The sequence below is a fragment of the Megalobrama amblycephala genome, linkage group LG17, assembly GCF_018812025.1.
Source record: "Megalobrama amblycephala isolate DHTTF-2021 linkage group LG17, ASM1881202v1, whole genome shotgun sequence".
NCBI classification, from domain to species: domain Eukaryota; kingdom Metazoa; phylum Chordata; class Actinopteri; order Cypriniformes; family Xenocyprididae; genus Megalobrama; species Megalobrama amblycephala.
Window position 1 is genome coordinate 9,962,494 of NC_063060.1, and position 25,676 is coordinate 9,988,169.

Here is a 25,676-nt window from a genome sequence, read left to right on the forward strand (position 1 = left end):
CTGGCTATAGTCTACCCGCGGCTTAAGACAACTTTTATTTTCTTTCACACACAGCACAGAGAAACATCTTTCTAATAAACCGACCAAACTGCCTGTCAAGTGATAGACGAAACTGACAATGATTTTATCTTTTTTAAACAAATGAAAGGCAATGTGGATAAACATTCACAGCCACGATGTAGGCTACAGAACACTCTCAAAGATATAGAAGAAAATGAATAAAAACATTTTGGATCAATAAAATATATATATTAATAACTGCAGAAAGGCCACACTGCAGATAGACATACATTTCATATGTCGGCAAATCAAATTACAAATTGTCTGTGCGAGCAAGCTTTAACTAATCTACAGCGCAACATTGATGCACCAAAAAAACAAAAATCAAAAATTAATTTAATAAAACAAATTATATATTTTTTTTATCAAACATTAATTTACAGAATTGAATTAGAACAGAATATACCGTTCTAATAAATGAAAATAGCCTAATTAAAAAAATGAAATATGATCAAGTCAAACTGCAAAATGCCTGAAGTGCAGGGGAACTTATATTCAAAACACAAGCCAGAAATAGTTAAATTAAATAACCCAGAGTGATCAATAAATAAATTAAAATTAAAGAAATTATTAAAATAACGAAAGTAAAGCTAGAATTGTCAACTTGTCTTTTTAACTGCAGAGACAATAAACGCTAAACTGGAGTGGCAGTCTTTTTAGCTAAACATTAACAGCATCCAAAAATCAAATTACATCCGGCTGAAATAGTTTGAAATCACTTGTAGCTACCCTACCTGATTGAGAGACAAAAATCCAGTCTTTCACGCGATCTGCCTGTGTCCGTTTGAGTCTTTTCAAATAGCGCGCTATAGTCAGCTCGTTGGCCTGCAGAAGCGCGCCGCAATGTTTGTCGTTGTTGAGTTCTAGGACATGAGCTGTTGGCACAACTTGCATCATATGTTTTTTTGATCATCTTTTACCATTTCAAAGTGCATCCAATTGTACACTTTATCCCAGACATTGTTGAAGATTTAATCCCTGCCGTAAAGATGCTCATCTGTCGGTTGGATTTATTCACGCACATTAAAATATTTATTAAAAGCTTCTTTCTTTTCACATTTTTATTTATAGTATTAAAATAATAGGCTGTATATTAACCTATTGGGAAAGAACCGGTATGTCTATGTAAAATCAGATATTGAGCGCCCCCATATCTCTTCTCATAACACCTCTGCGACGATTCGACTGTGAGATTGGTAGTCAAAATCAGGCTCCTCCTATCGAAGATTCGAATCGTCGACTATTCAGGGTCACCCCTAATATATACATATATATTAGGGCTGTCAAACAATTAAAATTAATTGAATTAATTCATATTTAACTGCACATAACATTTGGCTGAGAAATTATCCCCAAAAGATTAAGTCATTATTGTGTTAAATGAGAAAAGCATTGAATAGACATTACAAAAAGTAGCTTTAGAAATGCATTTTTTACACAAACTTTTAGGCGACAACAGCAATGCTTTTTTATTTTTCAGAAGCTGCATTTGAATTGGTATTTAGATATATTTACAAACCAAAACAGTTTGGTTACCAACGTTCTTCAAGATATCTTCTTTTATGTTATGCAAAAGAAAAAAGTCATACAGGTTTGAAATGACATGAGGATGAGTAAACTTTTTTTTTAATGAAATTAAACCAAACCTGCCACTAGGTGGTAAATGTCTAAATTAGTAAGTTATTGAGTCATTTATTCATTCGATTCATTCAGGAATGAAGTAACAAACATTTTTGTCATTTTTCCAGTCAGCATTTTTATTGTAAGCAAGCTATTTGAAAGCTAATTTCCCTGAAAAGTGTAAACACTGAATTTTTTCAGTACTCAAACTTTCATACCATTTAGCCAAACAATGTCAGATGAGGAAGATTGCAATTCCGTTTGTTGCCACTAGTGGTGCAGAAATTACCTAGAGCAGTTTTAAAAATCTGACAGTAAAACACTCTGCAAGACAGAGTTGAAGCACATCTACTTCTCTGAACATTTATATGCCCTCAGTATGTCTGCATTTACTCACAAACACAAATAGGACACACACTACAGTATCCTGAGGGTATCTGCCCTTCTCCTCGTCTCCTTGCAGAGTCATGCTGTAGACGTGTTATGACTCACAGTCTGCTTTGCTGCAGACAGCTCAAGTTAATCCACTGATGCACCTCATATGGATTTCACACCGATCATTCTCGCGACCTTTTAGCACTAAAACTCAAATCAAAGTTGATGGAGTTTCCCTTTAACCTATCCCTTACTAGTTATATTGATTTCATAACACTTCTGGTGCCATATAAATAATCAAGCTTGGTTTTGTTATAAAGTTGCTTCTAGTGACATTATTGTAGGGACAGTCTGCATTATGCAACATGAGGTTTAGTGACATGCTGAATGTCCGAATGAGCTCAGTGACTCATTCCTGAATCACATTCACATGGTTGAGACCTGCTGTTTTTGTGTTAACAGCCCAAAATTAACTTTTAAGCTATCACATATGAACTGTTTGAATAATTTTGGAGGTTCATTTGGTAACTATATTTTTTAGTTCTCTACACAAAAATGCTGGGTTTGTCCATATTTGACCGAAAATTGGGTTGAAACAACCCAGCATTTTTAGAGTGTAGGGCTAACAGTAGCCCAGCCCCTAGGCAACAAATGGTTTACTTAGTCTAAATATTGTTGGAAAAGTTGCACACATCAGCTTTAATAATTGCTGACAACCAATATATGATTTAAAAGCATTAATTCTCACAATTTCTACTCAAACTTTGAGACTTTTAAGGCTTCTTTATTTGCTATTTGCTTTAGAATTAATGTAACATCAAAACGCACTTGGATTTTCCAATAGAGAATGTTTTAATCACTGAAATTAATTTTCAGTTGGGGTGGTTCGTTGTAAGGATGTTACGGTGATGCATCATCATGCAGTCAAACAAAATCACTTCTTAAATTCTGACTTTCATTCATTAACATATTTCCGACAGGTTATGCTTTTGGGAATCCAATTTGCTGTGTTATTTCTTGAATCAAAGCTCTTTCTACTCCCTAAAACATTAACACTTTAGCTTAGGGTCGAATTCTCATGATTAACTAGTTGCTTATGAATTATGAATTATTACTAGGATATTGGCTGTTTATTAGTGCTTATAAAGCACATATTAATGCCTTATTCTGCACAAACATATTCTACATCCCTTACTCCTACCCAATACCTAAACTTAACAATTACCTTTGTAACTATTAATAAGCAGTAATTAGGAGTTTATTGAGGCAAAAGTCATAGTTAAAAGTTAGTTAATAGTGAGATTTGGACCCTAAAGTGTGACCCTCCAAACATATCGTACACATTCCTATCCATTAAAATGTGAAGTTTGAATTTACTATCTTTTAGTTATGAGCTTAAATCTTTGTTTCTTTATGGTCTAAACACTCTCTCACTCATCCTTACTCTCTCTCTGCACCCCAGGTGAGTTTGGGGAAGTATATAAAGGTCGACTGAAACTGCCTGGAAAACGAGAGATCTACGTTGCCATCAAAACACTGAAGGCGGGTTATTCTGAGAAGCAGAGACGCGACTTCCTGTCTGAGGCATCAATCATGGGGCAGTTTGACCACCCCAACATCATTCGCCTTGAAGGTGTGGTCACCAAAAGCCGGCCAGTCATGATCGTCACAGAGTTCATGGAGAATGGGGCACTCGACTCTTTCCTTAGGGTAAATGCAACATCCAAAACAAGCACCTTCTCTCTCTCTCTCCCTCTCTGTCTATTCTCTTTCTGTTTCATTCTTTCCCTCTGGCATGGAGAAGTACATTGCTTAATCGATGTTCAGCCCATTTTTTCAATCTCATGGATTGGTTCTCCCTAGCTTTGATCTGGTGCTGCAATAAAGGGGCTCTTTGAAGTTGGCTTAGAAATCCACCACATCCGAGTACCGTCACCATCGATCCACACCCCCCACCCCTGTTTGTTATCGTGCATTCAGTTCAAAGCTTTCGCTTGTGCAACATGGCGACTGTGTACAGAAGTTTAGAAAGGAACTGTAACGTCCCCCACTGTGTGCTGTTAACGTACTATAGACAGCTACTGATGAAGAGTGTTAAACACATGGGGCACAAAAAGTAAAATCAGTATGTTTCTTTAATGGTTGTGCAAATGCTTGAGATATTTATTAATGACTTGCAGCTGTTTGATTTCACGCTAATTGCAAAGACAGTCTTCTTGCAACAACTCATATTCAAGAGTACAGTGGAGATACAGCAGCAGTTTATGGAGGAACTAAAGCCCTGTAGACCTCCAGTGTCAGAGCCATTTCACACTAGATCATCTAAAATGTTGATTTGTTTGGCTGGTGTTAATGTTGCTGTGAACTCGAGTGTGGTTCCTTAATGCTCATCCAAGTTCGGAAACACCTTGAAAGTAGGGATATGGTTCATCTGTCTGTCTGACAGACTGACTGTGAACTGAGGTGAAATTTTAAAGTTCTGAATGTTGCACAACTCTGATTCTAACCCTAGAGTCTGATTGGTTAATATAAATATGATTCCAGAAACAAGTATGTTGATCCTGGAACATGTCCTACTTTGACAACCGTGTAAAGCTTTTTGAAGTAGAGTGAAACAGAAATAGATGCTTACGTTTTTCAGACCAAAAATACGTGTACAGCTAAACCCCAAAAGCGTTGAACGTTAAATATCATGTGATATCTGTGTTGTGTGGTAGCAAAACGACGGACAGTTTACGGTGATCCAGCTGGTGGGGATGTTGAGGGGAATTGCCGCAGGGATGAAGTACCTGTCGGAGATGAATTACGTCCACCGAGACCTGGCTGCCCGTAACATCCTGGTGAACAGCAACCTCGTGTGCAAGGTGTCAGACTTCGGCCTATCCCGTTATCTGCAGGAAGACACCTCTGACCCCACCTACACCAGCTCACTGGTAAGACTTTGTCCAGGCACATCAGACTCACCACTTCATTTTAGCAGAAGATAATAGGTGCCATGTTTAGCACTGTTGCTTGAGATAATTGAAAAGACAGGTATTGAGCGTTTGTAATTGCCCTTCATTTCATCATCTCATTCTTGTCTGCTTTATTGTCTTTTTTCCCTAATATGTCTCCAGAAAGAAATTGCATTGTGTCCCAGACAGGACATGACCATTTTCTGGAAAAAACTGCATTTAAATTCTGTATGTGATCGAACAAAGACAAGTGACTGGACTTCCAATAGCCTGCCTCCCCAAATGGAACGCTCAGACTTCCAGAATTCTCTATTATGTATCATTAATAGGCATCCAGGGCATCATTAGCCCTCCTGTGCTGCAGATCTTTAATATTAATATGAAATACTATTTTCTCCCGCCTCTTTAAAGACTCTCTATTCAGATCACTGTGATATTTTTGGTACCGTGGATTTGCCACGTTTGTAATTATCTAGTTTTACTGATAATTCATTGTCTTGTTCCGTCTTATCAGACCCTGTTATGATTTCTTGATTCAGGCTGGTTTCAGAGGCGCTGGTACATTGACAGTCACACTTTTAGCAGGGTCAACCGTTTCGATGCATAATTCCTCTGCACTGGAGAAGAAACAGCCCTAGGTCACATCCTTTATTGAACGTGTTTTAAATTCACTTCAGACGTCTCGTCGTAATGTCCCATGCATTGTAAGCAAACAATTTCATCTTTTACACTCGGGTGGTTGACGGCGCTGGTGAGCAGAGATGTGAGGCGGATGATAAGGAGAAGAGACAACAGACAGGGAATATTTAGCTTACATTTTGTCTCTCTTAAAACGTGTGAAAGCTCATTAAGCCCCAAAGGTAGCTGCTATTCACAAACAGGATGTCTTGTGGTGACTGTTGATTGACAGGAATATGCGGCAAAGGTGTGAACAGGGGTGTGATACTGATGTGACATCGCTGTCTTCCTTAGTGATAGAGGGAGAATTTAATTACCCCCTAGAGTTTTTTTTTTTTTCTTTCTTTCTTTTTTTTCATTTTTGTTTGCTTGTCAACATTTCATGTCTTTTGTTTGCTAGTCTGGTTTAGGTTGATCTGTCCATCCATCCATCATTCTGCCTGTCTGGCTGCATGTCGACCATAGTAGTTGTAGCATTTGTCTTTACTGAGTTCATTGCATTGGGGAACGTTGACACTAGTAATGTGAAAGGGCCTTCAGGGTTTTGTTCCATTGATGGCGATGTAGAATTTATTCAAGGATTCGTAGAAGACATGGAGGTTTAAATCTCTCTGATGTGATTAGCACAAATACACACACATCCATCCATCCATACAGTGCTGGTCTTTCAGGTTGTTTGACTGTGTGTTGCTTCATCTGTCACTCTGTCAGCTCTTTCACCAATTCATCACATCACTCTCTGTGTCCAATATCACTGTTTTCTGAAAGGATTAGGTACATATGGAGACATAGAATGCAAATATCCCTGAAATTACAGACCATAACTTTGCTTTTGGATCACCAGGTGTAAATGGTTATTGGGTCAATCAATCAATCAACCAATCAATCAATCAGTCAGTCAGTCAGTCAGTCAGTCAGTCTGTCCATTGCTGGATAGAAAAATTGAATACCTAAACAGCTCAGTCACATTCAGTCATTTCATCTGGACACACTGGACTCTGAGGAGAAGACATTTGTAAGTATGTCTGCCTGTCCGTCTGTCTGTCACACAGACATTTTGCTTTTTAAATTTGTTTTCAGCTGATTTTATGTTTATTTGTGTCTAACTTGAAGATAACTCAATCATGTTCTAAAACACACACAAACTAGCCAGTGAGTTTCACACCTAAAACTGGAGCTTGCTTTGTCTTGGAGGATATGATATAGAAAAGGGAGTGAAATTGAAAGGGAAGAAATAAAGAATTGTCCCTCACTTTCTCTTCATGAACACAGATTTCCCTCTCGCTGTCAGCGTGACAAGTGCAGTGGCCGTGTGCTGCAAATGGAAAATAAAACTGTTTACACTGAGGTGGGATCTGAATGTGTGACACCCCCTCACCCTGACACTCTCCTCTCTGTCACTTTCTGTTTCCCTCTTCCTCTCCCATCCGAGGCATGCCAGATTGTGGAATGTGACATGCTCATTCTCTCTTTCCTGTTTATTCACTATTTCAATTCCTTCAGTGTCTTCAGTTGTTTTCCCACACTTGTCTTCTCGGTTCTAGGTATTGAAGTCTGATGTCCTTTAGCATCTTGTGCAATTGTATAGTCTCTTTTAGCCAGACTTTTGCTTGTCAGTGTCAAGAATGGTTCACATTACTACTCATTACTACCATGAACTGTCACTTAAACTAGTTCACACTGCCCAACTTGGTTTGCTGGCTGTGTAAATTAGGCAAAGACACACACACAAAAAAGCCATCTGACCATCATGCAGATGTCTAGTTTTGTTGCATCAGTGTTGGCAACTGTTGCTCCTGTACTGTTGCTCACGTAGCTCAAGCAGTAGAGCGTTGTGCCTAGAAAAGCCGAGGTCATGGTGTGGCAAGCAGGACGAGGCCGAGAGCCGTGAGAACGGTGGCGTGATTGATGATGAGCGCCACCTGTGCGCTGCACCGGTCTCGAGTTTCTCACGGAGGAGCTATTTGGTTATTTTATATGATTAAAGTTGTTGAACATTCTCTGGTTCCCTCCTCCTCCTTCCCTGAACAATAAACTGTGTTACACATGGATTCAATTCCCAGAGAATGCATGAACTGATAAAAATTTACACCTAGGAATTTTCAAAATTATTAAATTAGAATGTCAAATTTAATGAACATGTAATCTGTATTAAAGAATGCCGTTAAACATATTTAACTCTTTCCCTGCCAGAAATTTACCATCATTTATGAGACAACGCTTCCCCCCCATTGACAGTTTTCCTGCCTTTTGCTGTTTACTGATATACGGTAGAGGGCACTATTATGCATCTTCTGAAAGAGTACTGAATCTCCTGATCAACAGGAGAAGAACACAGCCGAAGAAGCAGAAACAAGCGATAGCATATGTAAGCAGATGCATATGTAACATAACACGATCATCAACATTAAGCATATAAATCAAAACTGCCTAACGTTACCGAATGAAATGTCCACCCAGGATGAGGTGTAGGACTGTGCAAGCGTTGGGGATGTTGACTCAGTTTACTCTAAGTTTTGATCATCATTGTGAAACCGATCCAGACGTTGTCTTTGACAAAAAATGCGATGTTCTCAGCTTTTTGCTCAAAATGTTTTTTTATGAAATGTACCCACATTCATATGTTGATAAAAAAAAAATGAATGAAGCTATAATAAAAGTTTTTAAAAACTTTTATAAAAGCAGACGGTCTGTTCTTGATTTTGATGTATTGTATGTTCAGATGTATGTTCAAAATATTCTGGGAGTCATGAAACTTTTGTGAAAATGATCAAAAATGCTGGCACTGACTGGTAGCTTGTTTTTGTTTTTTTTTGTTTTTTTAAAAATGATGGCAGTGAAAGTGTTAATTGTATATATAAGCCTCTTATTTCTCACTGTGCATCAAGCAGGCAGGTACAGGTGTTTATTGAACAAAACCCTGGGAACAAAGTGTAATATTTTGGTGTAATCAGTGATATTTGCAACTAAATGTCTTAACCTTAAAATATCTTTTAAAATTTTTTTGATGACATGAACCTCCATGGGCAAACCTTACAAAGCTGAAGTCAGTGTTTGTTTTGAAAAGAGAATGAATGTCCTCACCACCATCAGAGTTACTACATGTACAGTCCTTTTATCTGCTAAATAACATCTTTGAAAGTATAAGAAATGCGCGCGCGTGTGTGTGTGTGTCCTCATATTTAAAACAGCTTAATAAAATATACTAAGCAATGTTTTATTAAAAATTTAAAAATGCAGAATGTTTTCTGTGATGGGTAGGTTTAGGAATAGGGGTAGTGTAGAATGTACAGATTGTACAGTATAAAAACCATTACGCCTGTGGAATGTCCTCATTTTGATAGCAAAACAAACCTGTGTGTGTGTGTGGGGGGGGGTGTGTGTGTGTGTGTGTGTGTGTGTGTGTGTGTGTGTGTGTGGGTGTGTTTGTGTTGGTGTGTGTGTGTGTGATGTAGTCTGATGAATTTCAAGTTTCACAGGTAGCTAAGCCAGTATAAGCCCATCAGTTATTACAATCCCTGTCTGTATGTGTGTGTCAGTCCCCAGTGCAGTGCAGCTGAGAGGAACATATGTGCTCTTTTTACGCTTCCTAATCTTTCCTAATCTCACAATAACTCACTTTGAACAATTCTAATAGTGTAAAACAGCATTTAGATGGACAGTCTCAAGGTCACTCTCACAGGGCCAGATTCATTCTGAATAAATGTTGATTTATGGTTTCATTTATGCCAAGGAATAAGGTTTTTGTTGGAATCTTAAAACAACATATGGTTATGATGTTGCTGGGCTGTTGTTAGGGTGCTCTAGGGGGTTGCTAGGTTGTTACTGGGTGGTTTTTAGGGTGTCCTGGGTGGTTGCTAGGATGATGTTCGGTGGGATAGGTTGGGGTGGCAAAGGGAGTTCTGGTTGGTTACCAGGATGTTGCCTATGATATTCTGCTCCTGAAATATGACGTGTGTTTCCTTCAATACGTTTGTGATTTGTGTGATTTTTCCCTCCATTTTATCACTAATAACAATAATTGAACCCTTCTCCTCAACAAGACACTCAATTTCAGGTATTCCTTATGTCGTCAGTGGGGTCAAGTTACATGTTAATCCTAAAAATAAGTACAAGCAATAGTAAAACTGCTGTTTGCCTTCTTAGTGTGTAATTTGGACTGCAGCATTTATCGTGATTTATTTTAGTCAGTATAAACTATCAATTCAGTCTCAATTTCCTGGGTTTATGCAGCCTTGACTCTTGCCTCTCTTGTAAAATCTTGACTGTGAGCAGATTGGTTAGCGAGTTACGGAGGACATCAACATCACTTTACCACACAACTGTCCTCGGCTGTCATTATTTAAACATGAAATCTGACCTTTGACCTGCAGCATGGGCAGAGTACCATGTGACAGACTTGATCCCAATGAAAACTGTTCACAGTGGCGTACAAGCACTGTTTCCTTTAAGCACAAAGAACTCTCAAAAGAAAGCGAGAGAGGAAAAAAGAATGCTTAACCTGGTTATGAAAGACAAGGTCATAATCTAATATTAAAAATCCTGGATGGGAAATTGGAATGAAAGGATGATAAAGGATTAGGTGAGCGTGGTTTAATTTGTGCTGTCCCCGTTGGGTGTCTGGGCGGTGGCGGGGCGGTACGAGACAGGGAAGAGGGGGCGAAAGGTTAGATACGCACGGTTAGCCTACTGCTGTCTGAACCACCTCCCCTGACGTCTGATTTGCCTGCTGATGTTATTGCAGCACAATTTGGACTGGAATTTAAAATTAATGTAAGTGGAGGAGATATAAGCAAATTAGATCTGTGAGGCCCACAGAGAAAACGAATGGCCACGGGTTATAATTTAAAAGCAGTTAGACAAGGTGATCTATTATATTTATCAATTTTGTAGCATTGGTTTGTTGACATCAGTGAGAGATGGGGGTGGACGGTGGACTTTATATCAAAGTATGAGTAATTTTATATCATGTGAACTGTATATGTGTCACATCATAGTTTGTGTTACACCCCGCTATATTTTTGTATTACTTCATGCTCATGTAAAAAATGTTCGTCGCAGGCTCAAGTGTCTTATATTGTTTGAATCTTTGGCTCAAGACTAACAAAATGCATGTCACCTTGGTGAAATTTTCAGGTATTTTGGATTTTTTTGCGAACTAGTTCTAGGGTTTTTTTTCACCCGATTGGAACCAAACCAGTGCAGAAAGATTCTCTGGAGTCTGATTTTTTATAATTATCATTAAAAAGTAGAAATTTCAGTTCACGTCCATGACAGGACACCAAAATGTTCAAAGTGGGCATGGCCACTTTTGCTAAAATTGCTATCTCTCTTGAACGGAAAGAGATTTCATCAAACTCAATACAACTTTGTATGAGCTCCATCTGTCGCATGAAAACAGCGCAGCGACTGGCCACTTGGTGGCGCTATAAAATGAACACAAAAAAAAACACACACAAAAACGACTATATAAGTCCAATTGACTTGAAAACTGGTATGCAGTGTCTTTGTCTAAGGTGCCGCGATTGTCTATGAGGACATTTGTGTATCTCGAAAAACATTGGCCAATGAAGTTCGAGCGGCTTTCAGACAAGGTTAACGGAGGCCAATCAGAACAGAACTCGCTGGGCCCGTTTGATTCATGGCCCTGAGAATAAATCTAAAGAAATCGCCTTTGCATTTTTCACGTGCATAAAGGATTGTATATCACGTGATTTTTCGCACACGCCCACAACATTCATACTAAATGAACTCATTCTGAGCAACTTTGCCTCTACGACCACCACTCTCAATCAGATCGTTCACTAACTATTAGAGATTATTTCAAAAACTACTTTCGCAAACTAGTCCTAACTGTTAAAAAGCTTTACAACATATATTTCCTTAGTATTTTGCCTGTTTTGACTGTAAATGGTCTTTTCCATCTTTGATCTAGGTGATTACAAACTTGTTAAATAAAACGTCCCTTTTTACACGTGCTTAAAGGCCTTAAAGCGATTGAACCCCATTAATTGCTGCTCGCAGCTATATTTTCTTTCTGTGCACTTTTTCTTTGACAGATCTAAATATATGCCGCTGTCATCTTGCCTCATGCAGGCACATTTCCGATGCAGATTGTTTGTGTCTGGGACATTAAACACAAGTGGTGCGTCTTTCTTCATCACTTTTTCAAGTGTTGTTTGCTGTGTGCATGTGCCGCTCTGAAGGACAGATCTTCATTGTTCTATCAGACTGCAGCTCGTATCCGAAACGGTGACAAACAGTGTCACGTATCAGAGAGACTCATGAATCTATAACTATAAATGCTGTATGAATGATAAACCACATTATTGTATTTGCCCAGACTTTTCACATTTCAGTTATTCAGCTATTTATTTTCAAACACTGTCATTGGTATATAAAAAAAAAAAAAGTGCAGCTTTTGCATTAACAATTACTAGGTCAGTACTGTTATGTTCACATTACATAGATTCAATGTTAAAGTAACTGTCACTAAGCTGAATTCAGTATTTATGTGCCCCGTCTGTATGGTGACAGACCTCTCGTGACAGAAAGCGGTCAGTGAAGGTGACCTTAAGACACTGTTCTCTGTTGTATGTAGGTTCATTCCATCTTTTATTGGAATCAATGAAGATGAAATTGAGTCTTTCAGGTCACTAAACACAGAGGTAAGGAGAAAGTCCAAGCACAAAGGGTCATCCAATCCCTTCAGTCACTCATATATTTTTCATTTGATCAAAAAAATTGTTTATATTCTGAGGCATTCTATTTTGTTTTCCCTGAAGTCCATTTATAGTTAGTCAAGGCACCAAAAATAACATACTCTGCTTCCTTCCAATTCCTTACACACACCACTCGAACCTTCTATAAATCATTCATAAAGTTCGAAAAGGTTGAAGCAGATTACAAGGGTGTTTACAGTGAGCTGTTAATTAATCTTGCTCCAAAAAAGCATACTGAGGTGCAAATACATTGTCAGACTCAATCGAATGCACAAGCGGTCTTCTTCGTGAGCATTTGAGCATGCGGTTAAAAAATAGCCTAGAGCGCCATCTGCTGTTATAAACTAAGCTCAGAATCAGAAACGTTCCACGAATCGCGATGCATCGATAGTATTGTCCCAGTCCTACTATGATATGTAAACATGATCTGGGTGGGCTGGAAGCTTTGCTTTGTATTTATAATAGTGTGTTTACATACAGTAGTACGTCAAATTCTTTTATGTAAAAAGAGCAAAGAAAATCAGATTTCGATCCTTTAGGATTATTGAGATTTGTGAATCTCTGCTGACCGCAACACATTGAAATTAACTTTGTGAGTTGGGTTCATAAATAAGGATGGTGCTCTTGTTTTCAATCCCTTTCATCTTTAGGTTCTGTTTAAACTGAATGAGAAAATAATCAACCCTTAAAGATCCTCCTCTCATTTTCTTCTTTTTCATAGTTTTTTGCTCCACATTGTCCTACAGCAGATGCAATGTGCTGCAGAAATATAGAGATAGATGGATAGATAAAGAAAAAAAAGTAATAAGGATGGAGGGGACTAAAGAGAGAACAGAGGTGTCATGGAGCAATTGTAAGAGTGACGCAAACTCCCAGCAGGCATCTGTCCTTCTCTGACCACTGTTTCGTCACTGTTTCCAACAAACAGAATAAAAAAGACAAATAAAATGGACAGAGAAGGAGGTCTAAGATTATGTAATCTCGTGTTGGGTTGTTGTCCTTTCGTATACTAAAATGTTTTTCCCGCCCACAAGCAGTGACATCATGCATAATCATTTGAATTTACTCTATTTTGCCTCTTTTGCATTATTTTGTGTTTATTTTTTTAGCTTCATTTAAAAACTTCTCAAGTGTCATTTAGAAAGTATAAATCTGGTGGGTAAGGTGCTGGTAAATTCCCTAATATTAACTTATATTAAAGAAGAGAGGCAAGTCGTTTCTAAAGACTGGAATGTATGAAGACCATAAGCAACCACGTAGCAACCACACTGCAACTTGATAAAAACCATTTAGGACACTATTTAACTGCATAGCAACGCCCTAGCAACAACACACATTATGTCCTGGCAGCAAGTTTTGCACTGGTAAACACCCAGTGCTGGGGAAACTTACTTCTAAAAGTAATGCATTACAATATTGTATTACTCCCTATAAAAGTAAGAAATTTGGTTACTTAGTTACTATTTATAAACATTACTTTTTTCTCACCTGGGCTGGGCTTGCTTGTTTGTTAGTTTTTTTAATAACAAAAAAAGTTATATTTTTGGCAAATGTTAAGGCCCTTTCACACCAAAAGTGAAATGAATAAGCCTCAGGCTGAAGGAAATGCATATTTACGCCTGTACAGTAGAGGGCGCAGCTCAAACAAACCTTTCAGTTGTGCTGCCATTCTGAATTAAAGAAGAATACTGTAGGTTACAGGAGAATAAAGTTCAACACTCTTATTTCTAAGTCTAATCTAAAGCGATTGCTTATTAGTATGGTTGTATTAGATCATTAATGGTCAAGCAGCAAAGACATTGGTTAATAAAGTGAGATTAAATACATAAAGTATATTTGTTTAAAATATTTAATTATTACAGGTTTTCGTAAAATTCTGAGATTGCATTTCACAGTTTTTTTTTTTTCTTTTTTCTCATGCAAGTGAGATGAGTAAATGCATCTTCACATTTAGTCCAATAACCATCATGTTCACACACCGCTCACACAACACCTATGCATTTTATTTCCCTCAACATGGGGACAGGAGAGATGTCAGTCAATAAATGTTAAAAAGTAACTTAGATATTTTGTTGAAAAAGTAATGCATTACTTTTCTAGTTACTTGAAAAAGTAATCTGATTACGTAACTCAAGTTACTCCCCAACACTGTAAACACCACTCATATTTTCTTCAGAAAATGTAAAAATAGTTGTTTTATTATTGTCACTTTTTAGGCCATGCACTGTCATTTGAATTTTTGTCTGGTTGACGTCAGATGCAGGACTGAACTAATTGACATCATTAGACTGGAACATAAAGCATGTGGTTTCTCAAACCAGATCTCTGTGTGTTTTGTCATTGTTTGTGTGGGTGGGTGTGTGAGGTGAATCTTAAAACAAACCGCTGTCAATTTTAATCAGTGAGACGCACAAATCCAGCCTCAGGTAGACCAATTACAGACAGACACGCTTCACGGACGAGACTAGGCCCTCCTCACAAACACAAACACAAACACTATTTTGTGTGTGTACTGAAAGAGGAAAAGAGAGGTTTTTATGGTGTTTTGTAAAGCAAAAATAATTGAATTCATGTCATGTTGAATTTTAAAAAATGCAGATTCTGCCCAATGTTTGCAAATATTTATAGTTGCGATGGATGTAGAACTCAGTGAGTCGATATGTGCCCGTTGCTTTATTTGTTTTGTTCAAACAACATACTTCCCAGTTGTCCATGTGAAAGTGGTACATTTTTCTATTGGATGGTTATGTGTACATAAATATTATAGTCTCACATGGATTTGTGTGTCCAAAATCAATCAAAATGACAGCTCCCCATTTAAATCTCATGTTTTTGTCTATCCTTCAGGGTGGAAAGATCCCTGTGAGATGGACCTCGCCGGAGGCGATCGCATACAGGAAGTTTACTTCTGCTAGTGACGTCTGGAGTTACGGTATCGTCATGTGGGAGGTGATGTCTTTTGGCGAGAGGCCCTACTGGGACATGAGCAACCAAGATGTAAGTTTCCATTTTATACAGAACAGAATACTGATGTCTATAACAGGCTTTGAGACACACTAGCCTTGAATTGTAAATGGGCAACCCAAACCCAAAAATATTATATTATATTTATTATATTTATTATATTATATTATATTATATTATATTATATTATATTATATTATATTATATTATATTATATTATATTATATTAAACTGCTTCATGAAAACCATCTTATGAAGGACTACTGTCTGATTCTGTTGTACAAAGAGTTTAACGTCTTATGACACATGCACCAAAAACCTAAACCAACAGAGCTCCCATGTTATACTCTCAGACACAGAAGAACTGCCAAAGGTAAAGTTGCGGATATTGTTGTTGGATAATGTTTTTTGGCCTATCACACACTTCATTATCTGATCTTCTAGAGTTTTTAACAATCATCCAATCCCAAATTAACATAAAACGATCATATCAGCATAATGAAACAGCAGGACATCTGCAGCGCTCAGAGCCCACATTTCACTGCCATCCCGTGGAATCCGTTTAGGAGAAATGCGGCCGTTGTGGAGGGAGAAAAGAGTTCATTGATCCTCAAATATTTAGATTCGTGTTTATGCGAAACAGAGCTCTGGATTGGTATGCAGAGGATAGACCGTGTTTGTTTGTTCATTTGATGTTTGCTTGTTTCTGAGAGAATCAGAGAGAGAGGAATATGGGAAGAGAGTCCAGTGTTTGAGGAGGATAGAACAACAGATCACAGTTAGAGATTAATGATGTTCACAGGATGTTTGTGTGTCATGTTGTGGTGTCTATGCAATAAAACTGATATATTAGGGTATTTATGTGAGATAAAACAATATTGTGTGCCTTTGGATCTGTTTTTTTTTTTTTTTTTTTTTTATGTTATGGTGATGGTATTATTTAGTTCTTATTATTTAAAGGGATAGTTCACCCAAAAATGAAAATCCTGTCATTTACTCACCCTCAAGTTGTTCCAAACCTGTATGAATTTCTTTCTTTTGAACACAAAAGAAGATATTTTGAAGAATGTCGGCAATCAAACAGTTGATGGGCCCCATTGACTTCCATGGTAATATTTTTTTCATACTATGGAAGTTTGGTTACTGACATCAAAATATCTTCTTTTGTGTTCAACAGAAGAAAGAAATTTATACAGGTTTGGAACAATTGAGGGTGAGTAAATGATGACAGAATTTTCATTTTTGGGTGAACTATCCCTTTAAGCTGTTCACTTAAAACCAGTTTCTCACAATGCATCTCTTCTAGTGACTTTAATTTAGTGATTCAAATCTTTTTAATTCTTTAATTCTAAAACTTTTGAAATATCGCAAAGGAAAAACTTTTCAGCTTTTAGTACATTGTTGTTGTGTAGATGTACCCTTAGATGAACAACACTTATTTGTTCACTGATTCATTCAGTGGCCCTTTCTGAGTGAGTCATTTAATCATTTACTTAGTAATCATTTGTTACTTAGAAATCATTTATTTACTGTTTTTAACCTTTTAAAATTTTTACAAATCCACTAAGAGACTCCAGAAATTGTTTAAGAATAATATGTGCTCCCCCCACGAATGACAACAAAGCAATTAATTAATGATAATAATATCTCTGTGTCTAGGTGATCAACGCCATAGAGCAGGATTACAGGCTGCCGCCCCCCATGGACTGTCCCACTGCTCTCCACCAGCTGATGCTCGACTGCTGGCAGAAAGATCGGAACGCTCGGCCGCGCTTCACGGATATCGTCAATACGCTCGACAAACTCATCCGCAACCCCACCAGCCTTAAAGCGGTCGCCAGTATACCCACTATGTGAGTCAAACAAACAAATCATGCATACATTTTGATTTTATACCATTGTGAGAACCTTAAATTATTCTAAATGTAATACTGCCGTTCAAGCGTTTGTGGTTCTTTGAAAGAAATGAACATTTTTATTTAGCAAGCGTGCAGTAATTTGAACAAAGGTGACAGTAAAACTTTTACATTGTCACAAAAGATTTCTATTTCTAAAAATACTGTTCTTACTGTTCTAAAAATACTTATCACAGTTTCCGCAAAAATATGAAGCAGCACAACTGTTTTCAAAATCACCAAATCAGCGTATTAGAAGGATTTCTGAAGGATCATGTGACACTGAAGACTGAAGTAATGGCTGCTGAAAATTCAGCTTTTCTAACACAGGAATCAATTATACTATACAAATATACTAAAAACAGTTATTTTAAATTGATTTTTTTTTTAACACAGTATTGCTGTTTTTACTGTTTTTAAACAAACAAATGAAGCCTTGGTGAGCATACAAGAGACATTTTTTTAAAAACATCAAAAAGTCTTACCAACCTCAAACTTTTGAATGATAGTGTAACACTGTCTACACTGAGCGCGACAAACCTACTGTTGCAAAGCAGTTGGACTACATCAGAAATAGAACGGGGAATCCATTTACTGTCGGGAATTTGTTGTGTTGCATCGTGCCGTTCTGCATCCAATGTAGAAAATATCATCCATTATAATGGGTTCTAGTGTCTTTTGACGCGCCGTGACGCACCGCTAGCGTCCGGTGTAGACATGGTGTAAGTCCTGTAGACTAGCCCGCAAACAAACCCTAAACATTTGGCATTTTTACATATTAAAGGGATTAAGACATAATTATTCCCCATATGAAGCTGTTTTCATTCTGGGAAAAACAGGATATGTCCCCACAGTATTGGTCCCTACAAAGACGGCAACTCTGACACCCAAGGTTGGGTCATTTGATTTCTCTTCTCTCCTGCATCTCACTCTCTCTTTCTCTCCTCCACCAGTCCGTCCCAGCCATTGTTGGACAGGTCTATCCCAGACTTCACCACCTTTAGTTCTGTAGAGGAGTGGCTGGCTGCTGTCAAGATGTCTCAGTACAGAGACAACTTCCTCAACTCTGGCTTCACATCCCTACAGCTGGTCACCCAGATGACTTCAGAGTGAGTTTAAAGTTTGATGTGTCAGTCCTGTTAACAATCTCATCTAGATTGACCAAAATGGTCTACCAGGTCAAACTTGTCCACATCAGATGGTCATGCAACTAATAAACCATTCAAACCAGCTTGGACCCGTCTAAGGCCCAGTTTGGTTTGAAGACAAAAAACATACCAAGCACAATGTTCTCTCACCATTCCTGATTTCCTGATTTCTTCTGATCATCCTTGAGATGATTCTACACCTTCATTTGAGTTCAGCTGTGTTTGATTATACTGATTGGACTTGATTAGGCAAGCCACACACCTGTCTATATAAATCATTGTCTACCAGCTCTAAGCAGGTTGACTGACATGCTCAAATTGACCCCATCAGCTAGTCATGCAAAGCAGCTTGGATCAGCTAATAACCGATTTTAAGGTGGTCTACCATCTCCAAGTTGGTCAAATTGACCCCATCAACAGGTCATACAACTAGTCAACCACCTAACTGCAACTTTATTTCTCGTAATTGCAACTTTTAGTCTCACATTTGCTACTATTTCTTATTTGAAACTCCAGCACATATTGTCCCGATTAATATTTTACTCTGAGGTGGAAACAGGCTTTCATAGATCACATCGTTACCAACATCTCTTACAAAAATCGTTATGTTTACAACAATTATGCATCTTATTCCGCCGTTCTGTCTTTTATTATTGGTTTGTTTTAGATGATGTCTAATACTCTGTGAGTTCTGTCTGTGTGAAGGGTGATTAAAGCTGGTTTCATATTTCCAGACAGTGCATTGATCACAGAATGCCAGGCGGTCAGATATCTCCGCAAACATGTTTAATATTGATTTCTAAACCATAGAATTAGTGCGTATCGCTGAGGTGCGCATGTGTTTTGACTTGTTTGATTCGTTATCGAGCGAACAGGTGGATATGCTGTTGATGATGTTTAAAACACATCTCCTGGTGTTTTGTTCGTGGCGGGAAGCAGACTGTGAGGTGTAGCGTCTCTGACGCTCTGATTAATGCAGCCGGCGCTCACAGAGAGGGTCTGCGCTTAATTAGCAACATAAGTATGAGCCCACGCATAAACAGAAAGTTAAATGCAAGCGGCTTTCATGTGCTAATGCTGTTTGCTCTTACATCTATAAACCTGTGGGGACTCTGTGCTGTTCCGCTCTCTCTCTGTGCTGTTTGAATGGTTCGTATATTGATAGTACAGGGTGTTCTCATTCAGAATAAAAGCTTCTCTCTGAGAATAGCGGAGTAAATTGAGCGTTTATTCAGAGTTGCTCTTTTGTCTTTGGCAATGAAACGGGCAATGAAACGGTCACCTAAAATCACATGCTGTAGCAGACCCGTCTTGATCTTACTTGGCCTTTTGGTGTGCTGACCGTTTCTCTACTAACATGAAGAGGTGCTTGTCGAGAGTAGCTTAGGGACTGAAGCTTTTCCTGTACCATCTGGCAGACTGCTTTTAGAGTATTTCAATACTACTGCTAGAGTGATAATAATGAACCGTGTTCATTAGCGTGGAGAAGTTAGCATGGATGATAATGAAGTAGGGTGACAACAGGCAGATGTGTGATAGCAAGGTGATCAACGTTATTGTTATTAATATATGGAGCGACATCTACATTCAAGCAAAGTTAGAGGGCACCTGTTGCTCTGTATTTTAAAGGGGAAAATATATATTTAAAATGAAATAATTTACAATATAATTATTTAAAACTTCATTGCGATTAATTCAAATAAGTTATATAATATAAATTACACAACATCTAAGACAGTCTGACGGCATTTAAAAATAAACAGTAAATAAATGACTTTCATGTGATTCTTTACAAAAGTCCACATCAAATATGAAATACACATAAGCTCTAAGGTTCGTGTGTGATGTGCAAGAACAAACCTCATTCACACATGAACATTTGAGCTTCTTCTTTTAATCTCGCCACCTACTGCACTACACCCGCATAGCAGCTGTCGTAAAATAATGGTTTGGGATTAGGATAGCCAATACGATCAGATAATGCTCAATCGGCTCCGATACCGATCCGTGAGATCAGCTCGGGGCATCCCTAATCTTCATCAGTGTCATTAGATTACTGTAGTAATTACTCTCTCTGAAAAGTATTGCATTACTTATTACTTTCTAAATCCTATATTAAAGGGATAGTTCACCCAAAAATGAAAATTTGATGTTTATCTGCTTACCCCCAGGGCATCCAAGATGTAGGTGACTTTTTTTCTTCAGTCGAACGCAAATTATGATTTTTAACTGCAACCGCTGCCGTCTGTCAGTCAAATAATAGCAGTGGATAGGAACTTCAACTATAACAGTAAATAAAACTTGCTTAGACAAGTCCAAATTAAACCCTGCGGCTCGTGACGGCACATTGATGTCCTAAGACACGAAACGATCGGTTTGTGTGAGAAACCGAACAGTATTTATATCATTTTTTACCTCTAATACACCATGACCAACTCCGTTCAGCTTCCGGTGAGTGAGGTCAGATCGTGCTTTGACAACGGAAGTGATGTCCCGCGCTCATTGAAGTATATGGGCGAGACATCACTTCCGTCACCAGAACGCGTTTTTTGACCTCACTAACAGGAAGCTGAACGGAGTTGGACATAGTGGTGTATTAGAGGTAAAAAATGATATAAATACTGTTCGGTTTCTCACACAAACCGATCGTTTCGTGTCTTAGGACATCAATGTGTCGTCACGAGCCGCAGGGTTTAATTTGGACTTGTCTAAGCAAGTTTTATTTACTGTTATAGTTGAAGTTCCTATCCACTGCTATTATTTGACTGACAGACGGCAGCGGTTGCAGTTAAAAATCATAATTTGCGTTCGACTGAAGAAACAAATTCACCTACATCTTTGATGTACTGGGGGTAAGCGAATTCGCGTCATGGGAGGGGCTTTCATCTCTTTCTGCACAGATCATCTGAATAAACACATAATCTCGTCAGTTGGAAACCTGTAGCGGCAATTTAACTCGGTTATGCCGGCCGACTTTTGCTAGCTAGAAGGTGGGCTAGTATCAACGGCTAAAATCATGCAAAAAGTTTTACAAATAACCAGATTGTCCGATTTCTTCGCTTATTCTCTTCCAGGCAAGGTCCTTTTTATTCCTGTCTCGATAAAAAATATAATGACACATCATAGAGCTCAGGGTGGCCACACACAGCGACATATTTGTTCTGGTCTCCACCACTGATCACATCATAAACACATTACTACCAAAGCAGAGTCCCTGATTGGTTAACGCGCCGCGAATTTACGCCAAAGTTCAGATTTTTCAACTCGGGCATTTGGGCGTCAGACGATCAATTCGCGCATCAGCCGCATGAACGCTCAATTCGCGCGTCAACGGGCGATTCGCACCGCGCCATTCGCGCGTCGACGGCCGATTCGCGCCGCGCTAGACGCTTGATTCGCGCCGCAGGACACCTAGACGCGCGTTTACATTGACTTAACATGTAAATCAGGCGCCTCAGACGCCCCAGACGCGTTCGGTGTGAACGCAGCATAAGAACTTCGTTCATTTTTAGAACACAAATTAAGATATTTGTTGATGAATTCCGAGAGGTTTTTTTTTTTATCCTCCATTGAAAGCGACATAATTACCACATTCAATGTCCAGGAAAGTTGTAAAATATTGTTAAAATAGTCAATGTGACTACAGCGTTTCAACCTTAATGTTATGAAGCGATGAGAATACTTTTTGTGCCCAAAAACAAAACAAAAATAACGACTTTATTCAACATATTCCTCTCTCCCGTCATTCTGCTAGGGCTGGGCGATATATCGCATGCGATTCTCACGCGCATTTCGTCAGTAAAGCCGGTTCCCTGATTACCTCTAAATCGCCATCACCTGCTTTAAAATGGAGCGCCTTTTAATAGACAGAGCCGTAGATCGCTGATAAGCCACGCAAAATCGGGTTCATTATTGAAGTCGATTCATCTTCGATACTGAACGCGATTTTGCGTTGCTTCTCCGTGAACTACGGCTTTGTCTATTAAAAGGCGCTCAATTTGAAAGCAGGTGATGGCGATTTAGAGGTAATCAGGGAACCGGCTTTACTGACGAAATGCGCGTGAGAATCGCATGCAATATATCGCCCAGCCCTACATTCTGCTACGCTATATACGCGCTTCCAGGTTCTACATCTGAACGGCGGCTCAGTATTGGCCGACGCTGTTCACGTGAGCAACACGAAGCATGCGTGTGATGCTGACACAGGAGCCGGCCAATAATGAGTCAGCGTTCGGATGTAAACACTGAAACGCAGCACTGACAGGGAAGAGGAAAAATTGCTGAATAAAGTCGTTATTTTTGTTTTGTTTTTGCGTACAAAAAGTATTATCGTTGCTTCATAACATTAAGGTTGAACCACTGTAGTCACATTGACTATTTTAACCATGTTTTCACTACTTTTCTGGACATTGAATGTGGTAATTTCGTTGCTTTCAATGGAGGATAAAAAAAAACCTCTCAGATTTCATCAAAATATCTTAATTTGTGTTTCGAAAATAAACGAAGGTCTAGACTTACGGGTGTGAAATGACATGAGGGTGTTAAATTAATGACATAAATTTTATTTTTTTAGGTGAACTAACCCTTTAAATGATACATTTTGATGTTAAATCCACTAAAGAGTGGTCCAGGTATGACAGAAGTCTAATTCGCCACTGGTTCCTTTGAGATTTCCCTAAAAAATATTTTCATGATTTGTTATCATAACATTTTTTCTTTTGTCAAATTAACTTCAAAAATGAATGAGGTTCAGATAACATAATATTTGGAGTTTCTGTTGATTAAACTAATCGCCTTCATTGTATTAATTCAATGTACTTAAAATTGTAAGGCAACCAGGTAACTTTTTTAAGTTAAACCAACTATTCTTTAACTATTCTTTTAAGTTGGTTTAACTTTTTTAAGTTAAACCAACTATTCTTCAACTATTCTTTTAAAGCCTTTGGTAAACATAACTTGACTATAGTTTGATGTTTTGTTCTACAACGTATATCACATACATCCATAGCAAAAGCGTGAATTTTGAAGCAGTTATGTTTATTTTTGAACACAAACATTTTTTTAATAAGTAACTAGACAAGGCACTTTGTGGTGTGAGTGTGTGCAGTGTACGTTGAAGAACAAAACGTTATGTTAACCACAGGCTTTATGTTACTCATAAATTGAAAAACTCAATTATACCCCATAAAAGCAACAGCGGTGAAATAGTCTTCCGGGTTCCACTATTGTTTTAAACAGAATTGTTCTATAGGATATACAGTATTTAATGCAATTACATCAGAAGTAACTAATTAAATTACAGAAAAATCAAAAGTAATCCCTTACTTAAAAGGTCAAGCCTCAAAACAATTAGATTTGGGCCACATGTTGTTGCGGTGTGAATGTATTCTGAGCATCAACCATTGTGCAACGATAACAGCTACTCCTTTAGCTTGGGAAGATGATGTTAAAGTACGTTCCAAATGACCATTGATTTGGGAAGGAGTGATGCAAATGTATATTATAGAGCTAGTTAGTGTCCTCTTTGGCGGTATTTTTTGTAGTTGTGTACTACACTGGTATGTGTGTCCGATATTAACTGTAGGTATGCATTCTTCTTGTGTTCTCAGGGACCTGTTGAGGATAGGTGTGACTCTAGCCGGCCATCAGAAGAAAATCCTCAACAGCATTCAGTCCATGCACCTGCAGATGTCTCAGTGCCAGACGGGCACTGCGCTGGCATGACTACAGGGGGCGCCGGACGACGGGCTGGGCAGCTTGCGGAAGAATTACCAGCGGGCGAGCCCAATCCCATCGGAGCGCGCCAGAATAGAGACTATCATCCTGATCTGAGAACGTATTTCAGGAGAGGAACCATTATCTCATATCCAACAGACCAGATCAGAACAGGACCGGACCCACTGGGACTGACAGGACATCTGTTAATCCGTCGACTGTTTGTCTCTTCGGGCTACATTTACAGGGAATTTACATTGTCCTCTTATCGTCATTGTAATTCCACTTTAGTTATCTTCACGATGCTTATCAAGAAACACACAGTGACTATTCCGAGTTTTCGTTTTCTACAAGGTTGTTTCGTTCTTCTTTTTTCCGCTATAAACCTTCTTTCGACACTGCTTCCCACTTACATTACCTGTCGATTACGGTATGGCTGACGTTGCCAAAGGACATCCTGTATGCCTGCGTCCCATCCCCTGGCCATACGAGCGTAAATGATGTATATCTTTAAATAAACACGAGTATATCTTCAGAGTAAACCTTCATATTGAAGGTGAAGTGTAACGGACCTCTATGTAAATACACTCTTCTTCCGCTTGCATTTTTGGCAATGTTGCGCATTGGAACAGAACCGCCGATTCTGCAGGACACGAACTCGTTCACGTCAGCGTGACGCCACGAGAACAATCTGGGATGAACTCTGACTCTGTCGATGTTGTGTAAATATCAGTTAGTTGTGTATAAACTAGCGTTAAAAAGAGATACTTTAGGTGAAAAAAGCTACGCATTCAGGCCACTAAACAGTGTTTATTGTAGGTGTTTCCACGCTGATGAGCACTTACGTGTACAGCTTTTCTTTCTTCCACCTCTTCTTCTTCTACTTCTTCTAGTCGTTCTTGTTAGTTTTGTGTCAGAGTGTTTGAATGCGTCGACTAGCGTTGGGAGGGTGTGTCGTCACCGCCTAAACTAGCTAGTACACTTAAATGTAGTTTCACTGTTAATAAGCTGTACTAATGTTGGTCTTACAGGGTCTTTAAAACCGCTAATCTGTTTCCAAGCACGTGTTTACATGATAGGCAAATGAAAAAAGGTTGCAGGCAGGAAACGAAAACACTCGGAAAAAAAAACGCTGCCCTTCACCACTTTTATCGGGCCGAGTCTCTCTCTCGGCTCCAGATGTTTCCCGATGACATTGCTAAATGCGGTACATGTTCTTTCGTGTCACCAGCTCTCCATTTATTTGTGTGTGTGTCTGGATTGAACATCTGTGTGACCCTTTATGAACAGATGCCTAACGCCACCCCATTGAGCACATTCTACTTAAGCAGTCAATGAAGCACTGGGTAACACGCACAAGCACATACACACACACACACACACACGCACAGGCTGTTGTTGGCTTTGTTTTTTTGTTTTTTTTGGTTGCCATTGAGAAATAGCATCAGCTGATTGATTAATAATACTAATAATAATTAATTATCTAAAAATATTATTGCTATTATTATAGGTAACGCTATACAATAAGGTCCAAGTTTACATTAG

At 38.5% G+C, this 25,676-nt stretch overlaps 1 protein-coding gene across 2 annotated transcripts in view; it reads left to right on the top strand.

Moving 5' to 3' along the window:
* LOC125250480 (ephrin type-B receptor 1-B) overlaps positions 1 to 25,251 on the top strand; it is a 300,085-nt gene extending 274,834 nt beyond the window's left edge. For both annotated transcript variants that reach the window (XM_048163076.1, XM_048163077.1), the window contains exons 11-16: positions 3,518 to 3,765; positions 4,773 to 4,988; positions 15,257 to 15,406; positions 17,033 to 17,226; positions 18,222 to 18,377; positions 24,026 to 25,251. In XM_048163076.1, the coding sequence (XP_048019033.1) occupies positions 3,518 to 3,765; positions 4,773 to 4,988; positions 15,257 to 15,406; positions 17,033 to 17,226; positions 18,222 to 18,377; positions 24,026 to 24,140 (1,079 nt within the window). In that variant the 3' untranslated portion in view covers positions 24,141 to 25,251. The remainder of the gene's footprint in view (positions 1 to 3,517; positions 3,766 to 4,772; positions 4,989 to 15,256; positions 15,407 to 17,032; positions 17,227 to 18,221; positions 18,378 to 24,025) is intronic.
* The last annotated feature ends 425 nt before the right edge of the window (positions 25,252 to 25,676 follow it).